Genomic DNA, 16,947 nt, shown 5'->3' on the forward strand with positions numbered 1-16,947 from the left:
GACTCATATACTTATTACTCGTAAATCGCTCTGGATTAAAGCTGTTGCTAAACGCCCTGAAGGTAAACCTGTCTGTCCGTCCGTCCGTCCGTCTCCTCACCTTGAGGCCGCTGCGGCTGGCGTACGCCTTCCCGCACTGGGAGCAGCTGTAGGGTTTGTCCGGCCGGGCGGGCGTGGCCGGGGGCGGGGCCGGGGGCGTGGCCTCTGGCTCTTCTGCAGGCTTCACCTCGGGGGCGCTGGACTCCTCCTCCTTCGCCATAGGCTCCTCCTCCCGCGGCGGATCGGCTGCCGCGTCCCCGGGCTCCTCCCCCGTGCTCCGAGGTGCGGGGTCTGGCCCCCCCTCCTCTGAGGCCTCTTCCGACGGGGGGGCCGGCTTAGGGCTGGTGGGGGGCGAGGCGCTGGCCGCCGGGGGGTCTGGCTCGGGGCCCGTGCCGGGCGGCGGGTCATCGGCGCTGGCGGGCGGGGTTGCGGTCGGCTTGGCGACGCAGAGCGAGAGCGGGCCCTCCTGTTCCCCAGCCCCCCCCCCCCGGGGCACCGGGGGCTCCGTTGGCGAGGGGCCCAGTGGGGGCCTCCAGAGGGCTGGGGGGGCCGGTCTCCTCCGAGGATACGGCGCCGTTCAAAGGGCCGCCGCCCGGGAGCAGGGGGTCCTCGGGGGCCCGGGCCGGGGGCGGGGGGCCGGCCCCCGTCTCCTCCGTCTTCACCGAGACGGCGCCGTTGGCGGCGGCCGTCCTGGGGGCGCTGCTCACGGTGAGCGCCAGGGGGAGGAGCTGGGCGGCCTCGGGGGGGGGCGTGTCCTCGGGGGCCGCGTCCTCCTCCGGGGGGATCTGCCCCCCCAGGTGCAGCCGGATGTGGTGCTGCAGCACCAGGGCGTTGGTGAACTTGCGGGGGCAGAGCGGGCAGGAGTTCTGTGCGCGGGCGTTGGGGGGCCGGGCGCGGTGCGTGGCCAGGTGGGCCCGCAGGCTGCCCTTGGTGGAGAAGGAGCGGCCGCACAGCTTGCAGGGGTGGGGCCGCTCGCCCAGGTGGGTGGCCTGGTGCAGCCGCAGCGCCCGCGGGCAGCTCAGCACGCGGAGACACACGCCGCACTGGTTGGCCGCCAGCGCCGCGGGCAACAGGGGGGCCGCGAAGGTGGCGGCGGCGGCGGCCCCCGGGAGCCCGCGGGCCCCCGCCAGGGCGCCCGTGTTGGGGCTGAGGCCCAGCGCCGCCAGCATCTCCCTGCGGTAGGCGTTGGAGGGGGAGCCCAGGTCGTGGCCGAAGGCGTCGCCGCGGAGCGCCGCCTGGCTGAAGATCACGGAGGAGGTGGAGGCGGCGGGCGGAGGGGCCGAGGACACGCCCCCCCGCGGCTGCTTCTCCAGCTTCTGCACCAGCCGCTGCAGCTTGGAGGTGTCCGAGGTGGGGGAGGAGGAGGTGGGGGAGGGGGAGGAGGTGGACGGCTTGGGGAACGGCGGGAAGGGGAAGGGCAGCTGGTGGGGGGAGGCCATGTGGGCGGGGGGCCGCAGCAGGGCCAGGTGGTGGGGGGGCCCCCCGCCGGGGAACAGGATCTTGGGGAGGTGGGAGGCGAGCTGGGAGTAGGGCGAGGCGGCGTGCAGCGCCGAGCCCGGCGGCGTGTTCTCGTCGAAGCGCTGCAGCTTGGCGCCCTTGGCCGAGCCGTTCATCGGCGAGGAGGAGGAGGAGGAGGAGGAGGAGGAGGAGGAGGTGGTGGCGGTCAGCGCCGCGCCGGACGCGCTGGCGGCCGCCGCCGCCGCCGCCGCGGAGGCGCGGTTGAGCTGCAGCAGCGAGTGGGCGGTGGACAGCAGCGCCATGTCCACCGACGGCGGCAGCGGCAGGGAGGAGGGCGAGGGGTGGGGCGACAGGAAGCCCAGCGCCATGCTCTCCGGCATGCCCTTCACGCCGTTGAAGGGCTCCTCCTCCTCGGCGCGACGCTTCCTGCGTCTCTGGGAGGAGGAGGCGGAGGAGCTAGGCGCCGCCGGGCCGGGCATGTCCGCCAGCGCCGGGGGCAGCAGGGACAGCGACAGCTCGGGGTTCTGCTCCCGGTGCCGCAGGAAGTGGGCCTTGAGGTTCCCGCGCGTGGTGAAGCGGCTGAAGCAGACGGGGCACTGGTACGGGCGCTCGCCCGTGTGCGAGCGCAGGTGGATCTGCAGCGACGAGTCGCTGCTCAGCACCTTCCCGCAGAAGCGGCAGGCGTGCTGCGCCCGGCCCAGCCCCCCCGCCGCGCCCAGCGAGGAGCCGGGCCCCAGGGGGTCCTGGGGGCCGTTGGTGGGCAGCGGCGGGGGCCCCGCGGGGAAGCCCAGCCCGTTGGCGTGCCCGAACGGCGAGGAGGTGTTGGCCGACTTCTCGTGGAGGTAGCGCGGCGGGAGGCCCAGCGACAGCGGGTGGAGCGAGGAGACGGAGGAGCTGATGCTGGAGGTGATGGAGGGGGAGGAGGGGGCTCTGCCGCCCAGGGACTGGGACAGGCTCAGCTTGGAGGAGTCGAGCCCCTGGGGGAAGAGGGAGGGCAGCCCCGTCAGCAGGCTGGAGGCCGACCCCGCGGCCAGGCCGGGCCCGGGGTTGGTGGGGGACGGGGTCTCGGCCCCCGAGGCCTTGTGGTGGCCGTCGGTGCCGCCCCCCTGCTGGGAGTGGTCCTGGGAGAAGACGGCGCTGCCCAGGCGCAGCACGTGGCGGCAGATCTCCTCCGTCATCTGCATCTGGTGGATCTGCCGCTGCTGCAGCACCCGCAGCTCCTCCAGCAGCACGGCCAGGGTGGGGGACACCCCCATGTGCCCCCCGGGGGGGCTGTGGCCCCCCTGCTGGGGCACGCAGTGCGAGGAGGAGGAGGAGGAGGAGGAGGTGGTGGTGGTGGTGGCCGAGCTGCCCATCGTCGGGGAGGTCATGGCGCCGTGGGCGTGGCCCTGGTGCAGCGAGCGGGGGAGGGTGGTCTGCGCCAGCAGCGGGGGCGGGGAGCGCGTCTGGGAGGAGAGCGACGGGTGAGGGAAGTCGGGCGAGAGGGAGGAGTGGGTGTTGGGGAGGGAGGTGGTGTAGGGGACAATGTGGCTGGGCCAGTGGGGCGGGGGCGAGTTCTCGCTGGGGAGGGAGGGCGCGTGGAGCCCCCCGGGGGACGGGCGAGGAGCCAGGGGGGGCTGGCAGTCCTGCAGCGAGGTGGGCGAGGACGAGGAGGAGCCGGAGGAGGTGAACTCAGAGCCCAGCGACGTGGAGGGAGACTTCACCCCTAGGTGGTCGTCTGAGGATCACCGGGGGGGGGGGGGGAGAAAAGAACAATTAAAATCATTTCACCGCTTAAAACGGCCTCGGAACAACACTGCCCCGTTTTAGTTAAAGCCTTTAAACTATCTGTTTTTATCTAGTCGTAGCCTGACTCAAAGAGACTATTAGTAGCTGCTCAGTCCTACTCTCAGTCCTACTCTGGCTGTTGATTTCACCTTTCCGACCGATTGTTTATCTTAGATTTTGTGTGCATTCCGAGGTGTCCTGTTGCTCCTTCAAACGAGACGGTCGCAGGAAGCCGCCGTGAAACCAGCAAATAAACAAACAAAGAAACCCTTCTGGGGGATTCTGATGTCTCGTCTCAATCTGCGGAAAACTAGAAACTAGCCAAACGTCTTAGGCACACACACACACACACGCAAACACGCAGAACTGCTGGCTGCTATGACAACCCATTTTAGAGGACAATGGACATCACCACGACAACCCATAACCCCTCTTAAACCCCCCCCCCTATGCAGCAGTTATGTCTTTCATCTTCCCATTCACCCTACCCCCGTGACATCAGCACGGAGGTCGAGGGTCAGCCCATGCTAAGGATTCTGGGCACTGTCCGGACACTCTGATTGGTCAACTGATCTGACCTCTGCAGCTCAGGGGTCAAATTCTTTCAGAATCTTGAGCATGGAGAGAGAGAGAGAGAGAGAGAGAGAGAGAGAGAGAGAGAGAGAGAGAGAGAGAGAGAGAGAGAGTGGGGGGAGGGTAGGTAGCTAACAATGAGGTCTAACTCACCCATTCCCTCCTGGAGAGATATAGTGATGGAATGAATGACTGTACTCTGATTCACTTTTAAACTCTTTTCTTGAGCGCGGTGCACCTGCGGGGCAATGAGATGTATGCATTACCCCCCCCCCACCCAGCCCCCAACCATTCCCCTTTCTCTAACTCTTTCCTTTGTGTGCAACTCTTACCTGCAGAACAACCTCTGACGGAGTACTTGAGCAAACTTTCCCAGTGCAACGCTAACCAGCAAATAAGTGCATACAACCCCCTCCACACACGCAAATGCGCACACACACACACGCACACACACGCAGATCTTTTTTACTCTTTTTAACCCATATGAACCCCCAGCTGTGTGAAAGCATACAGTCAAAGGGACTGGGGGTGGAGAGCAGGGGGCGAGGGCATTGAGAGGCAGGAAAATGGGGGAGAGAAGGGACATAAGGGAGAGAGAATCGTGAAGAGTGAGCCAAGAGAGGGGCAGCATAGAAGGGCAGAGGCTTAATCTTTAGCAGAAACACCGCCGTTCCCTTCCCCCCGAGCCCACCACGCACACTTTATTGTTAACAAATAAGGGACCGCTCTCACCCAATCCAAGACCTCCAACAGTCTGCACTGATTAGCTTGTTCCTTTCCAAGAAGCAGGAAAATGTCCACTGATGTCTGCGGGTTAATCCTTTACTTTATTCGCAGGGACATTTGTGGGGGCCCCCGACTAACCACCCACCAAAGCCACTTAGCGGGGCCCCGTTTTTATTGCCGGAGACTATCAACAAAAGGTAAGCGCTACATTCACATCCCAGGTGGATCTGGTGCGTGGGACTGAGCAGGAAACCAATAATGCAAATACAGCTTCATTTGAATACTACATTCACAGCGCAGTTCTTACTCCTATAAACAACAACTCTCAGCCTCACCGGTCCCACCAAGAGGTGAGTCAACACTCGGACCCAAACCACTCACTCATTCAGCCGCTGAGGGTCCAGGGAAAACTTTTCAAAGTGCCCAACGCTGGGGAACCCAAACCGGTCCCGTGGAGTCGGAGCAAAAAAAAACACAACAAATGGGAATGGATCGCAGCCTCACCGTGAGAGAGCAGCCTCGTGCCCCCTGGGTCCGCGTTCACAAGCTGCTGGGGTCGCTTCTGCTTCCGGCGGGACATGATTCACGAGGAGACGGAGGCGGCGGCGGCGGCGGCGGCAGCAGCGGGGGGGCGCTCTGCACGCGGGGACGCGGCGCTCTGCACGCGGGGACGCGACAGTCGGTCCCACTGTGAGCGTGTGCAGCTAAACCATCCCATGTACCGGGAATCGGGGAAAAACCTTGACGTCTCTCGTGTTGGGATATCCGTGCGGGTCCGCCAGGGATCAGAGTGTGAGTGTGTGTGTGGCTGTTTTCTGAAAGTCTCTTCTCTCCCCCCAAACTTGTCCAATTTGCGCCCCTCCTCTCCTCCTGCTTCCTTTACATGAACACACATTCAACACACCATCACACACACACACACGCGCATGTGGACACACACACACGCGCGCGCGGGCGCATATGGACACACACACTGGATGCTGACACACACACACACACACACACACACACACACACACACACACACACACACACACACACACACACACCACTCCTTGTTCTTCATTGATATTTGCATTTCAATGGCCTGTAACACACAGCTTCGCTGCTTCTCTCTCTCTCTCTCTCTGCCTATTCCTACCTTAGACATTTGCCCAGCGGCCATAAAGTTTAAATAAAATATGACAAAGGGATGTCAAACCTGTTGGCTTCCTAAATAAACGAGCTGCAGGACATTAGGTCCTATACAAAAACCAACCCAACCAAAACATTAGTATTCTGTTCGACATAAAGTGGATTAATGACTTATTAATCAGTTGAAATGAAAGGGGGAATTTATTTGCTCCACCATCTAAGCTCCAATCGTATTAAAAGCAAACATGATGGACTATATTAATCCAAAACAATTCACTTTGGGCCAAACGCTTTGGAAGCGAGGACTAATAGTGGATGTATTTCCCCCTTTAATTCTCTCCTGGGGTAATTACACCAGGCGAGGACCCGACACTCATCCCCAACGCACACCATGTATTTCATGTCGCCCATTATGACTTGGCCTACAGACCCCCCCTACCCCACGCACCACGACCAGCACCACCTTACACTGGGGCTCTCTTTAAAAGGCAGAGAATAGATAGGAATCCGCGACAATAGGCGTGCTGGACGTGGTTGACTGAGCATCTCCCCCGCTCACTATGAACCCCCAGAAACGCTCACACAATGCCCCTCTTTCACCCCCGGCCGGACCACGTGGGGGCTCGGATAAAAGGGAGAGAGAGGGAGAGAGGGGGGAGAACATATTTAAGTAGGTGTCTCACTTTATAGAGCCGGGCCACTCAAAGCTTGCGTGGAGGAAAGCAGGAGGACTCCTCGTTTTGAACTGTGAATGGACTGCCGTCCATTTAACCGTGTAAAAAACAATCCGTGTAGAACGAACTCCGTTAAAATAAAAACTGTTGACGTTGAAATGTAAAGATTTATCATTTATTATCAAATAATAATTTAATAATAATAATAATTAAATATTATTCTTGTATTATATGCCCCCATATATTTCTTAATATCAGTTTCCGCCATTGGGTTTAATACTTGGACGGTTCTGATTGGAACGGACGCCAATGAGCTGAGGACCAATCAGAACGTAGGAGGATATCGGTTGGCGTTAAGCTAGTTATGCTGATTAGCCGCTAGCTCGTATGTTCGTTAATAAATTTGATTTACACGGTGAGGGAGGCGATAAACTACATTATTTACATCAGAGGTGGACAGGTCGTGTAGTATAGTATTCACAGAAACGGCGAATAATGATCTATATTATTGATTATTACATATTTTATGCCCACATGTCTTTAATATGTGGCCAATAAACTAAACCATATGTCTCCAAAGCAAATAACAATTGAAGTCAATCCTTTCCATTGATTACCATGACAGTGATTTATGTTAGTTTATTCTAATAACTATATTACCTCCAGTGTTTTCAGTTATATAGTCTTTAATATATTAGAATATCAGAAGATGAAAAATTGCTGAATAATTTTTTCTAATGGACTTAATAAACTATGTTTTAGGTTGATGGGCCTAATGCTTAGCTTTGGCCCCCAAACTAACGATGTATATCCCCCGTCCATGTCCAGGCTCTAGGGTAGGAAGCTGATCTTTGAAGGCCTTCACTGCGTCACACGGACCATGGCCTTGTCTCTCTGCGACGACACCCTCCTCTGCAACTTCCCCAAGTGTCGGGCCAAGCTGTGCGGCTTCGCCTGGGTCACCGCCTGCTCGCACGCCTTCTGCGACCAGCACGGCTCCGGCGAGTTCAGCCGCTCTCCGGCCGTCTGTCCCGCCTGCTCCTCCACCTTGTCCGGGAAGCTGGACATCGTCCGCACAGAGCTGTCCCCCTCGGAGGAGTACAAGGCCATCGTGCTGGCCGGGCTGCGGCCTGAGGTTGTCCTGGACATCAGCAACCGGGCGCTGGCCTTCTGGAGCTACCAGGTCCGGGCGGTTTGTTTGTTGTTGTTTACCCCCTGGTCGTGCCCTGTTTGTGTGCGTGGTGATGGAGCCCCCCAGCCGTCCTGTCCCGTACCTGTAGTCCACCTGTCTCTGTGTGCACATGTTGCTTTGATTGAAGCGTGGGGTTAATGACTGCATGGTGGTGCTACTGAGTGGGCCAGCGGACTCCAAACCCTAACCGAGTGGGACCGAGCATTTATTAAGGGCCTCTATTGTCCCTGATCGTCCCTCAAATCAATTGAAGCCTCACATTAACCAGTACACAAACACACACACACACAAACACACACAACGCACTGTGTGTCCAATGGCAGTATTAACCTCACAAGGTACGCTGTTTAGTCTTTAGAAAACTCATCCTATTACTCGTACGTTGACTGGAGAGGAAACTGATTCTGCGATGGTTTGATGCGCCTTTTTCCCTGGACAACAGCGGTACTTTACGGATGATTACACTTCAGCACAGAGGATTGATTCTCCGTTGTACCTGCTCTCAGATCCACCAGGAGCGCATGTACCAGGAGTATACCCTGTCCCGGGCCGAGGTGCAGGTCAAGCAGCTGGAGAAGATGCTGAACCAGCAGAACCAAAGCCGGGAGCTGGACCTGGGGGCCATGCGGGGGGAGATATCGTCCCTGAAGAAGGTACCACCAGAGCTCCAGCTGAGCAGGCTCTACTGAAGCCAAGGGCTGGATGATGAGGTTCACATGTGTGCTGTGAAACACCCGGCTCTTAAACGTTGGGACCATATTGTGGGTGGGGGGTTGCACCACAGAGTGACACCTCCCGTTTCGTTACAGAAGCCCACCTCTGATCGTTGTAATGTAATTCTTTAAAGCCAGAGAATTTTCCAGTTCCTCTTAAACGTTTAATGTCTAATATTAGCCGACTTTACAGTCCATGCCTGTTGGGGGGCCTTTAAACTCGGTGCCCGACCCGTTCCCATCCGTTGGACATTCGTCATTTCTATGACTTTAATTAGAGGTGGTCTACTTCAGCGCAGTACTTATTCCCCAGCGTCTTGTAGTGGTCTGGTAGCCTGGAGTAGCTGCCCAGATTCCTACCATGACCTTAACCGCACCGAACCATTACTGAAGGTAACCATTGGCAACCATAATACCTCATGTTTCAGCGCAGTTGATCCAAAGTTCCCTCGGTCAGCCAACGCCACCCCTCGCCCAGGCGCTCATATCGGTGTATTGGCGATCTGCTCCACCCTCCCCCCCCAGGTGATGGAGGAGTACAAGAGGAAGTACAGCGAGGTGGCGGAGCGTCTGATGGAGAGGAACCGGCAGTACCAGAAGCTGCAGGGCCTGTACGACTCGCTGCGCCTCCGCAACATGGTGGTGGCGGAGAGAGAGGAGCCGGCGAGACACCCCCAACACCTGCTCCACCCAGGTGAGGGGAGCCAGACTATGATCCACTAGGGGGGTCCCAGTGTGAGGGGGGTCCCAGTGTGAAGGGGGTCCCAGTGTGAAGGGGGTCCCAGTGTGAAGGGGGTCCCAGTGTGAAGGGGGTCCCAGTGTGAAGGGGGTCCCAGTGTTGGGGTGATCCCAGTGTTAGGATGATCCCAGTGTTGGGGTGATCCCAGTGTTAGGATGATCCCAGTGTTAGGATGATCCCAGTGTTGGGGTGATCCCAGTGTTAGGATGATCCCAGTGTTAGGATGATCCCAGTGTTGGGGCGATCCCAGTGTTAGGATGATCCCAGTGTTGGGATGATCCCAGTGTTGGGGTGATCCCAGTGTTAGGATGATCCCAGTGTTGGGGGGGATCCCAGTGTTGGGGCGATCCCAGTCTTATTATCCTGGTACATAAGAATATCTGATATCACGGGTGTGACCTTGATTTGATCTAATGTTAACTAATAATGATACATATACCGTATGCTTAAAAATTCCACACGTGATGTTTGGCTTTGTTACAAATAAACAAACAGGTTAATTCCTATTTCAAATTGATAATAAATACTGCTATGCTACGGCTATGAACTTCTGAGGGCTCAGAGACTCAGACAGCCTCCCCACAGACTCTGTTGGGTCTTCTCTTTTACGACCGCATGGCGCCATATTCAAAATGATTTAAATAACTTGGCGTCGGGGGATTTTGGAATTAGAATACTCCCTGACACAGAACCACCACTTGTGAGGCCAAGTGTGAGGGGGACTTCTTGTGAACTACGTCCACCCTGGGATGTAGTTCACAACAGCAACACCTATTATATGTTGTCGGTCCTTGCACTTAAGAATAGTACTTTGCATTGTGTAGCATCTTACCCTAGCTGTTGTGTACGGGTAATGGGTTAACCTAGTGATGATTAGTGCTGGCATTCGGTCCTATGAACATCCTTACTGTACCGACAGCCGTATATTGTTGTTTCTCTTTCTTCTGACTCATATACTTTTTGTAAGTCGCTTTGGGTAAAGTCGTCTGTTAAAGGCCCTTAATGAAATGAAAATGATATATTAAATTAAAAGCCAAAAGAGAAATAAGACCAAAAAATGACTTTTTCCATGAGGGGAACCTGACGGCCTCCCCTGTGCCCCCCAGCGGGCCTGGCCGGGGGCTTCAGACAGCCGTGTTCCCCCAGGCCCAGCCCCCCGTTCCGGGGCATGGGCCCCGAGGGGGAGGGCAGCCTGTTCACCGGCCTGGAGCTGGACCGACCCAGCGCCTTCTTCCAGCTCAGGACGCCGGCCATGGAGAGAGGCCGCCCCTTCCCCCAGAACCACTGAGCCCCCAGGACCAGAGCCCCCCAGGACCACTGACCCCCAAAGCCACTGAGTCCTGGACCACTGAGCCCCAGGACCACTGAGCCCCCAGGACCACTGAGCCCCCAGGACCAGAGCCCCCCAGGACCACTGACCCCCAGGACCACTGAGCCCCCAGGACCAGAGCCCCCCAGGACCACTGACCCCCAGGACCACTGAGCCCCCAGGACCAGAGCCCCCAGGACCACTGAGCCCCCAGGACCACTGACCCCCCAGGGCCACTGAGCCCCCAGGACCACTGAGCCCCCAGGACCACTGAGCCCCCAGGACCACTGAGCCCCCAGGACCAGAGCCCCCCAGGACCACTGACCCCCCAGGACCACTGAGCCCCCAGGACCACTGAGCCCCAGGACCACTGACCCCCTAGGCAGGTGGTTCTGGTCGTTCAGTCGTCGGCTGGAGGTTTAGTGGACGCTATGTATGTTTGTGTTTGAGATAAGTGCACTTTATTTTGTTATCTAATGTTTTTGCTTTACACTTCTAATAGGTTATGCAACTCAAAAGGTGTTCATTCACCTTGATGTGGAACCCACGTGTTTAGTTAAGCTAATGGTTATAGTTATATAGAGTATAGTTCTCTAGTTGCGTTAAGTAATTTAGCAAATTTGGGTTTTCACACTAAACTTCTACAAGTCAATTCAATAAAACATAGTGTCCAACCAAAGTGGGTCCAGTAATCAGGCCGTCCATCTTAAACCAAGTTTATTTTACAACTCAAAAGGTTTAACACACACATAATTTTAACATAACTCCACTTCCTGACATCAACAATGTAAAAAGGCAAGGGTATGAATAAATATATACAAAAGTGTTCCTCAATAACAGGTAACGGGTCACAACTCCTATTTACAAAACAAGGAAGAAAATATCAAAACTGGAACTCCATGCTACATATCTCAGGGGTTCAGATCACAGTATGTCGTTCAAACTCCCAAAAACCAAATCCCGACTCCTCGGTTCCCGTCGCCCGCGCGCCGCTCCGCTCCTCGCGGCGTTCTGCTCCTCGCGGCGGCGGCGGCGTTCACTCGCTCTGCGGCTTGTAGCTGACCCGGGCTGCGATCTGGCTCTGGGCGTTCTGCCGCTTGCCGTTGACGATGAGCAGCAGGGGCGTGTCCACTCGCACGCTCCTGAAGTCAAAGGACTGCGGGGGGGTTCACAGTCAGCAGGGGACACAGATCCTGTCTGTTGAGGTTTTTATTGATATGGCACTTTCTAAATGCGGTTGGTTTCTAACCCATCAACTATTTGGAAGAATAAAATATATGAATTATTATTAATCGATGGACTTCAACCCAGAGGTTTCATGGTAGGGTTGAACATAGGTGCATCACCGTGCGAACTCCGTAATATGATCCAGAGAAACACACTCGGTTGATGGCTAAATTGTCAGCTGTGACTCAATAGGGCGACTAGTAAGCCCATACACTAGCAGAGCTGACAGCTACAGTGCAGGATCACGGCCCATCAGAGGATGAGGTGTGTTGGGCAAGAAGCAACGGCAGTGACCGTGTTTCACCAGAGAGGGTGCTCTCGCCGCGGTTTCATTGTAGGACCCCAAAACATTTGAATCTAGCCTGAACACATGCGAGTGCATGCGGAAGTTCTTATTGGTTGATATGGTTCACAGGCCGGGCTCCGCCTTTTAAATCCCTTTGACGGTCGTCCTGCCGAATGACCTGTAAACGTCCCTGCGGGTCTGCCCCGATCAGCGGAGGACAGGTGTCTCCCCAACACCTCATCGGCAGGGCGGGGGAACAGCCCTCCATAGTGCCAGCACAGAAGCCCATGTTGTGGTTTGTTGGTCCTGTAACCACGGTGACCCTACCTGGCCCTTGTGGGTGACGCTCTGCCGTTTGACCTGCGGCTCTGGGACGACCACGGTGTCTCCGATCAGGACGCCCCAGCTGTCGGCCGTGTTGTAGACCATCACCACGATGCACGTCTCCTCGCCGTCCACCATGCCGAACGTACTGGAGGCCAGAGAGGGAGAGACCAGAGAGAGACCAGTGTGAGAAAGAGATGGGGAGAGAGACCAGAGGGAGCGACCGGGGAGAGAGACCTGAGGGAGCGACCGGGGAGAGAGACCAGAGAGAGACCAGAGTGAGAAAGAGATGGGGAGAGAGACCAGAGGGAGCGACCGGGGAGAGAGACCAGAGGGAGCGACCGGGGAGAGAGACCAGAGGGAGCGACCGGGGAGAGAGACCAGAGAGAGACCAGAGTGAGAAAGAGATGGGGAGAGAGACCAGAGGGAGCGACCAACAGAAGACACTCCGGCACCGCGGTACCCGAGTCCCACTACCCACAAGGCCATGCGGTCGTCCGGCGCCAGGCTGAAGACCACCTTCCCCAGCGCGGCCGCCCCCGCGTTGGGGCCGTGTACGAGGGAGGCCAGCGTGCGGGGCTCCAGGCTCCCCACGCGGCCCGCGGGCGACCGGAACTGAGGGGAGGAGCAGGGCCCCAGGGAGGAGGTGCTGAGGCTGGCCAGCATGGTCCGCAGCCGCCGCGCCTTCACCTTCCCCTGCGGAGGTAAGAGCGGGGACGCATTCAAGCACGGCGCTCTGCTGCCCCCTAGCGGCCGCGGGTGGCGGTGCAAGCCCTAGCGACGTTGCGCTGATACAGATCACGTTATACGATTATTTTTCTGTTACCATTGCTCAGCTCAAGATAATCGAAATAATAATGAATTAATTATTAGTTATATGAAGTAGAAAATATACAAACACAAAAAGTAGTTGGCTGATAATATAGCAAATGTTGATGGCAGAGAAATGCAATTCTTTAGGAGCACCGTTCAAACCTTTACACCCCCAGAGTGATCAGGTGTTCCTTGGCCTTTGACTGCTACAACAATAAAACATCTAGTCGGTTAGAGCGTAAACGCCAACCGGGAGGTTGGCGTTTACGCTCTAACCGACTAGATGTTTTTTCACTAATGGCCGCACTAACGACACTGCCATGAAGATAAGATGAGATTATATAAGCCTTTATGGTCTCCCTGATGAGAAATTTGTCTCGGGCATTCGAGAGAACATTTGTGCTCACCTGGTGACCGTGTGTGTGTGTGTGTGTGTGTGTGTGTGTGTGTGTGTGTGTGTGTGTGTGTGTGTGTGTGTGTGTGTGGGGGGTCAGCCTCACCTTGTTCTCCATGAGCTCCGTGACCTTCCCCAGGTACTCCAGAAGCTGGCGTTCCCGCTCCGGAGGCTCCGCCCAGCCGGGGTCCAGCGCCGCGGCCCGGCCGTATCCCCCCAGCGCCGAGCCGAACATCTCCTCGTACTGGAAGAGCGTGGCGCGGTTGAAGTGCAGCTCGGGGTAGGAGGAGGCCATGCGGTCCACCTTCTCCTGCGACCCAGGGGTCAGGAGGTCAAAGGTCAGGAGGTCATGGGTCGGATTGTGTTCGTCACATGGCCGCTGACTCAGGGACCTTTTACGTTTACATTTCGGGCATTTAACGGAAGCTTTTATCGAAAAGCGTCTTACCATAAGTACATTTGTCAGAAGAAAGAGAAACAACAATATATCGCTGTCGGTACAGTGAGGATGTTCGCAGAACCAAGGGCCAAGCACGAACTACCACTAGGTTAAAGGTCCCATGACATGCCACCAGGTGTGGGTTGATTAGCCGCTACAAGCCGTTTTGGAAATCTGCCCCTTATGACATCACAGGTGGGCGTGTCTACCTAGATGTGTGGCGGATTGATGAGCAACGTCTGCTACAGTCCACTGGGCAGGCTGGTGGACTGATCTATCCAGCACACATCTAGGTGGACACGCCCACCTGTGATGTCATAAGGGGCAGATTTCCAAAACGGCTTGTGGCGGCTAATCACACCACACCTGGTGGCATGTCATGGGACCTTTAACCCATTCCCTGTACGCCGCAGCCTGTGAGTACTTATAGACTGTCACTCAGTGCTTGGTACTTACAGGCTGTGTAGTTACTCAGTGCTTGGTACTTACAGGCTGTGTAGTTACTCAGTGCTTGGTACTTATAGACTGTGTAGTTACTCAGTGCTTGGTACTTATAGACTGTGTAGTTACTCAGTGCTTGGTACTTACAGACTGTGTAGTTACTCAGTGCTTGGTACTTATAGACTGTGTAGTTACTCAGTGCTTGGTACTTACAGACTGTGAGCAGTCACTCAGTGCTTGGTACTTACAGACTGTGAGCAGTCACTCAGTGCTTGGTACTTACAGACTGTGCGTAGGCACTCAGTGCTTGCTGGGACATCTGTGGGTTCTGTCCACAGGTGAAGAACAGCGACACATAGGCGTTCCCCAGGATGTCTGTTAAAGGAAACCAGGAATGAAGCGTCACTGAAGCTCACTGGAAGATGTGTATGGGTTCTGCGAGGGGGAGGCTATGCAGAGTCTCGGTGAGTGAATCAGCCGGCCTGGCCAGGGCTACTCACACCAGGAGGTCCCGTCGGTGACGTCCATCTGCACGGCCTGCCGCGCCATATCCACGCTCTCCATCACCCGCTTGCCCTGCTCCTCGCCGGCCGACGGGGGCAGCTGCCTCAGCACCATGGACAGGTTCCTCAGAGACACCTTGTTCTTACTCTACGGGGGGGGGGGGGAGAGAGAGACACCTTGTTCTTACTCTACAGGGGGGGGAGAGACACCTTGTTCTTACTCTACGGGGGGAGAGAGAGAGAGAGAGAGAGGGAGAGAAAGGGGCAGAGAGACGGAGACACCTTGTTCATACTCTGGGGGGGAGAGAGCGAGAGAGAGACCTTGTCCTAACTGGGGGGGGATGTGATATATATGTCCCTTCATTTTGGAAAAAAATATTTTTTAAGTCGCATCGTTTTTCTTCCTGTGTGAGTGTCACGTGGCCTGTGTGAGCGTCACGTGACTTGTGTGAGCGTAATATGACCTGTGTGAGCGTCACATGACCTGTGTGAGCGTCATGTGACCCCCACCTGCTGCAGCGCCCCGGTGAAGCAGTTCCTGGCGGCCGCCAGGTCGGCCTTCTTCCAGTACTGCTCCCCCAGCGTGTTCCAGCCCTCCACCAGGCCCGGCTCCAGCTTCACGGCCCGGGACAGGCTCTCCTCGGCGGGGCCGCTGAACTCCGGGGCAACGTTCAGACACCGCCCCTTCTGCAGCAGGAATTCCGCCTTGTGCTTGAAGCGCTCTGGGGGAGAGATCCACACGAACCCGGTGGGTTGTTAATATACATTTATATTACATTTGTGGCCCTTTATTTTGTGTATTTATGGCCGGGACAGCAAAGAAGAACAAGGAAAGTCGGAATCAAACTTGGTCTGGGACAGGTGACACGAGATATCACCTACATGAAAATATCGGCGTTATAAATGGTAAACCGACTGCAGCGCTTTTCTAACCAGTGGCCACTCAGAGTGCTTTACAATATTTCCCCACATTCATCCATTCATTCACAGATTTACACACCGGCGGGGTCAACCATGCAAGGTGACAGCCAGCTCATAAGGAGCAGTTAGGGTGAGGTGTCTTGCTCCGAGACACCTCGACACTCTGCTAGGAGGAGCCAGGGATCGAACTAGCAACCTTACGGTTACCAGCCAACCCGCTCTACCTCCTGAGCCACATGCCGCCCTTATTATCTGGTCTGAAACTCAGCCATCTATGATCCAAGTGGTTAATGTTGTGTTTGATGGTGCTGCGGATGCTGCATTACCTTCCTTCTCCTCTAGAGTCTGGAGGGCCTGTCTCATCCTCTGAGCCACCTCGCCCTGCTTCTTCCCGGCCTCGCTCTCACTGTGAGTCTCGAAATAACAATCTCGGAATTTATAAACCTCGTCCACAAGCTCCTGTGGGGGAGAAGTAATGCGTTGTTCAGAGAAAGAGAGGACACCAGCTTAAGAAAGGTGAACGAAGGGGTGGGCTCGGAGAGGATGGGTGGGGTCTCAATGAGAGGGAAGACGTTGAGATGACACTGATGGACACGGGGATACAAACCGGTCTAGGTGACACAAACAAATAAACGACAATTTGGGGTCAGGCCTCAAGTGAGTAAAACAATGACAACACGTCTGAAGGACGGACCGGTGTGATGCGGTTGTTATAGTAACGATGCAGCATCACACAACAAATCCGACGTTGCATCATCCAACATAAAACAGACCAGTCTGCACATGAACCACACATCTTATATCGGGGAAAGAGGGGAGTATCACCTTCAGCGAGACCAGCTCCTCCTGCTCTGGGGTGGGTTCCGCCATGTTTCTGCTCCTGGGAGAGGAGGAGGACTGGACCAGTTCACCTGCAGGAACAAAAGGAGACTAAAGCACTACGCCGCGGGTCATGCGTTCATCTCCCGCACAGCGTGACGTCCTACAGAGGTTCATATGAACCCATCGCCCTCCAACAGCTCTGTAAACACCGGAGGAGTGAGAGTTGGATGTCTGACGGCTGGATGGTGATCTGTCGTCCGATCGATGGGCTTAAGCGGAAGTCTGCATATGTGTACCTCCGCTAAATAGTTCCGCTCGTTATTATGTTCCGCTTTACAAACCACTCCATCTGGCTTCATAATGTTCCTTCTTATCATGAAAAACCCAGTGTGAAGGATTTACGTGGTATATAATATAATATAATATAAATAACAATATAATGCATCCAGGTGT

At 56.1% G+C, this 16,947-nt stretch overlaps 3 protein-coding genes across 3 annotated transcripts; 1 reads left to right on the forward strand and 2 right to left on the reverse strand.

The window, feature by feature from the left end:
- Positions 1-443: 443 nt before the first annotated feature.
- Positions 444-5,162, reverse strand: LOC307090889 (sal-like protein 2; the record flags this gene model as incomplete). Its single annotated transcript, XM_079757688.1, has 2 exons — positions 5,068-5,162; positions 444-3,214 (listed from the first exon to the last, which is right to left on the reverse strand). Exons 1-2 carry the CDS (start codon positions 5,141-5,143, stop codon positions 444-446), a joined length of 2,847 nt encoding a protein of 948 aa, XP_079613814.1. The 5' UTR covers positions 5,144-5,162.
- A 2,089-nt stretch (positions 5,163-7,251) lies between these two features.
- ccnb1ip1 (cyclin B1 interacting protein 1) lies at positions 7,252-10,303 on the forward strand (the record flags this gene model as incomplete). The annotated part of the gene is made up of 4 exons (XM_079757596.1): positions 7,252-7,554; positions 8,070-8,216; positions 8,802-8,970; positions 10,122-10,303. The coding sequence occupies 4 exons, from the start codon at positions 7,252-7,254 to the stop codon at positions 10,301-10,303; spliced, it is 801 nt and encodes a 266-aa protein (XP_079613722.1).
- A 721-nt stretch (positions 10,304-11,024) lies between these two features.
- ttc5 (tetratricopeptide repeat domain 5) lies at positions 11,025-16,757 on the reverse strand. The gene is made up of 9 exons (XM_079757558.1): positions 16,498-16,757; positions 15,999-16,131; positions 15,262-15,473; positions 14,749-14,899; positions 14,532-14,623; positions 13,475-13,678; positions 12,643-12,857; positions 12,165-12,309; positions 11,025-11,480 (listed from the first exon to the last, which is right to left on the reverse strand). The coding sequence occupies exons 1-9, from the start codon at positions 16,540-16,542 to the stop codon at positions 11,361-11,363; spliced, it is 1,317 nt and encodes a 438-aa protein (XP_079613684.1). The 5' UTR covers positions 16,543-16,757; the 3' UTR covers positions 11,025-11,360.
- Between the last annotated feature and the right edge of the window lie 190 nt (positions 16,758-16,947).

Source organism: Pollachius pollachius (assembly GCF_949987615.1).
Source record: "Pollachius pollachius genome assembly, chromosome: 20".
NCBI lineage: Eukaryota > Metazoa > Chordata > Actinopteri > Gadiformes > Gadidae > Pollachius > Pollachius pollachius.

Bases quoted from the DNA above. Each gene is read 5' to 3' on its own strand.
- ttc5 (XM_079757558.1), bottom strand. From the start codon at position 16,542: ATGGCGGAACCCACCCCAGAGCAGGAGGAGCTGGTCTCGCTGAAG. The intron at 12,310-12,642 runs GTGGGTAGTGGG...TCTGGCCTCCAG, and splicing joins CCGGACGACCGCATGGCCTT to TACGTTCGGCATGGTGGACG. The intron at 11,481-12,164 runs GTAGGGTCACCG...ACCCCCCCGCAG, and splicing joins GCGTCACCCACAAGGGCCAG to TCCTTTGACTTCAGGAGCGT.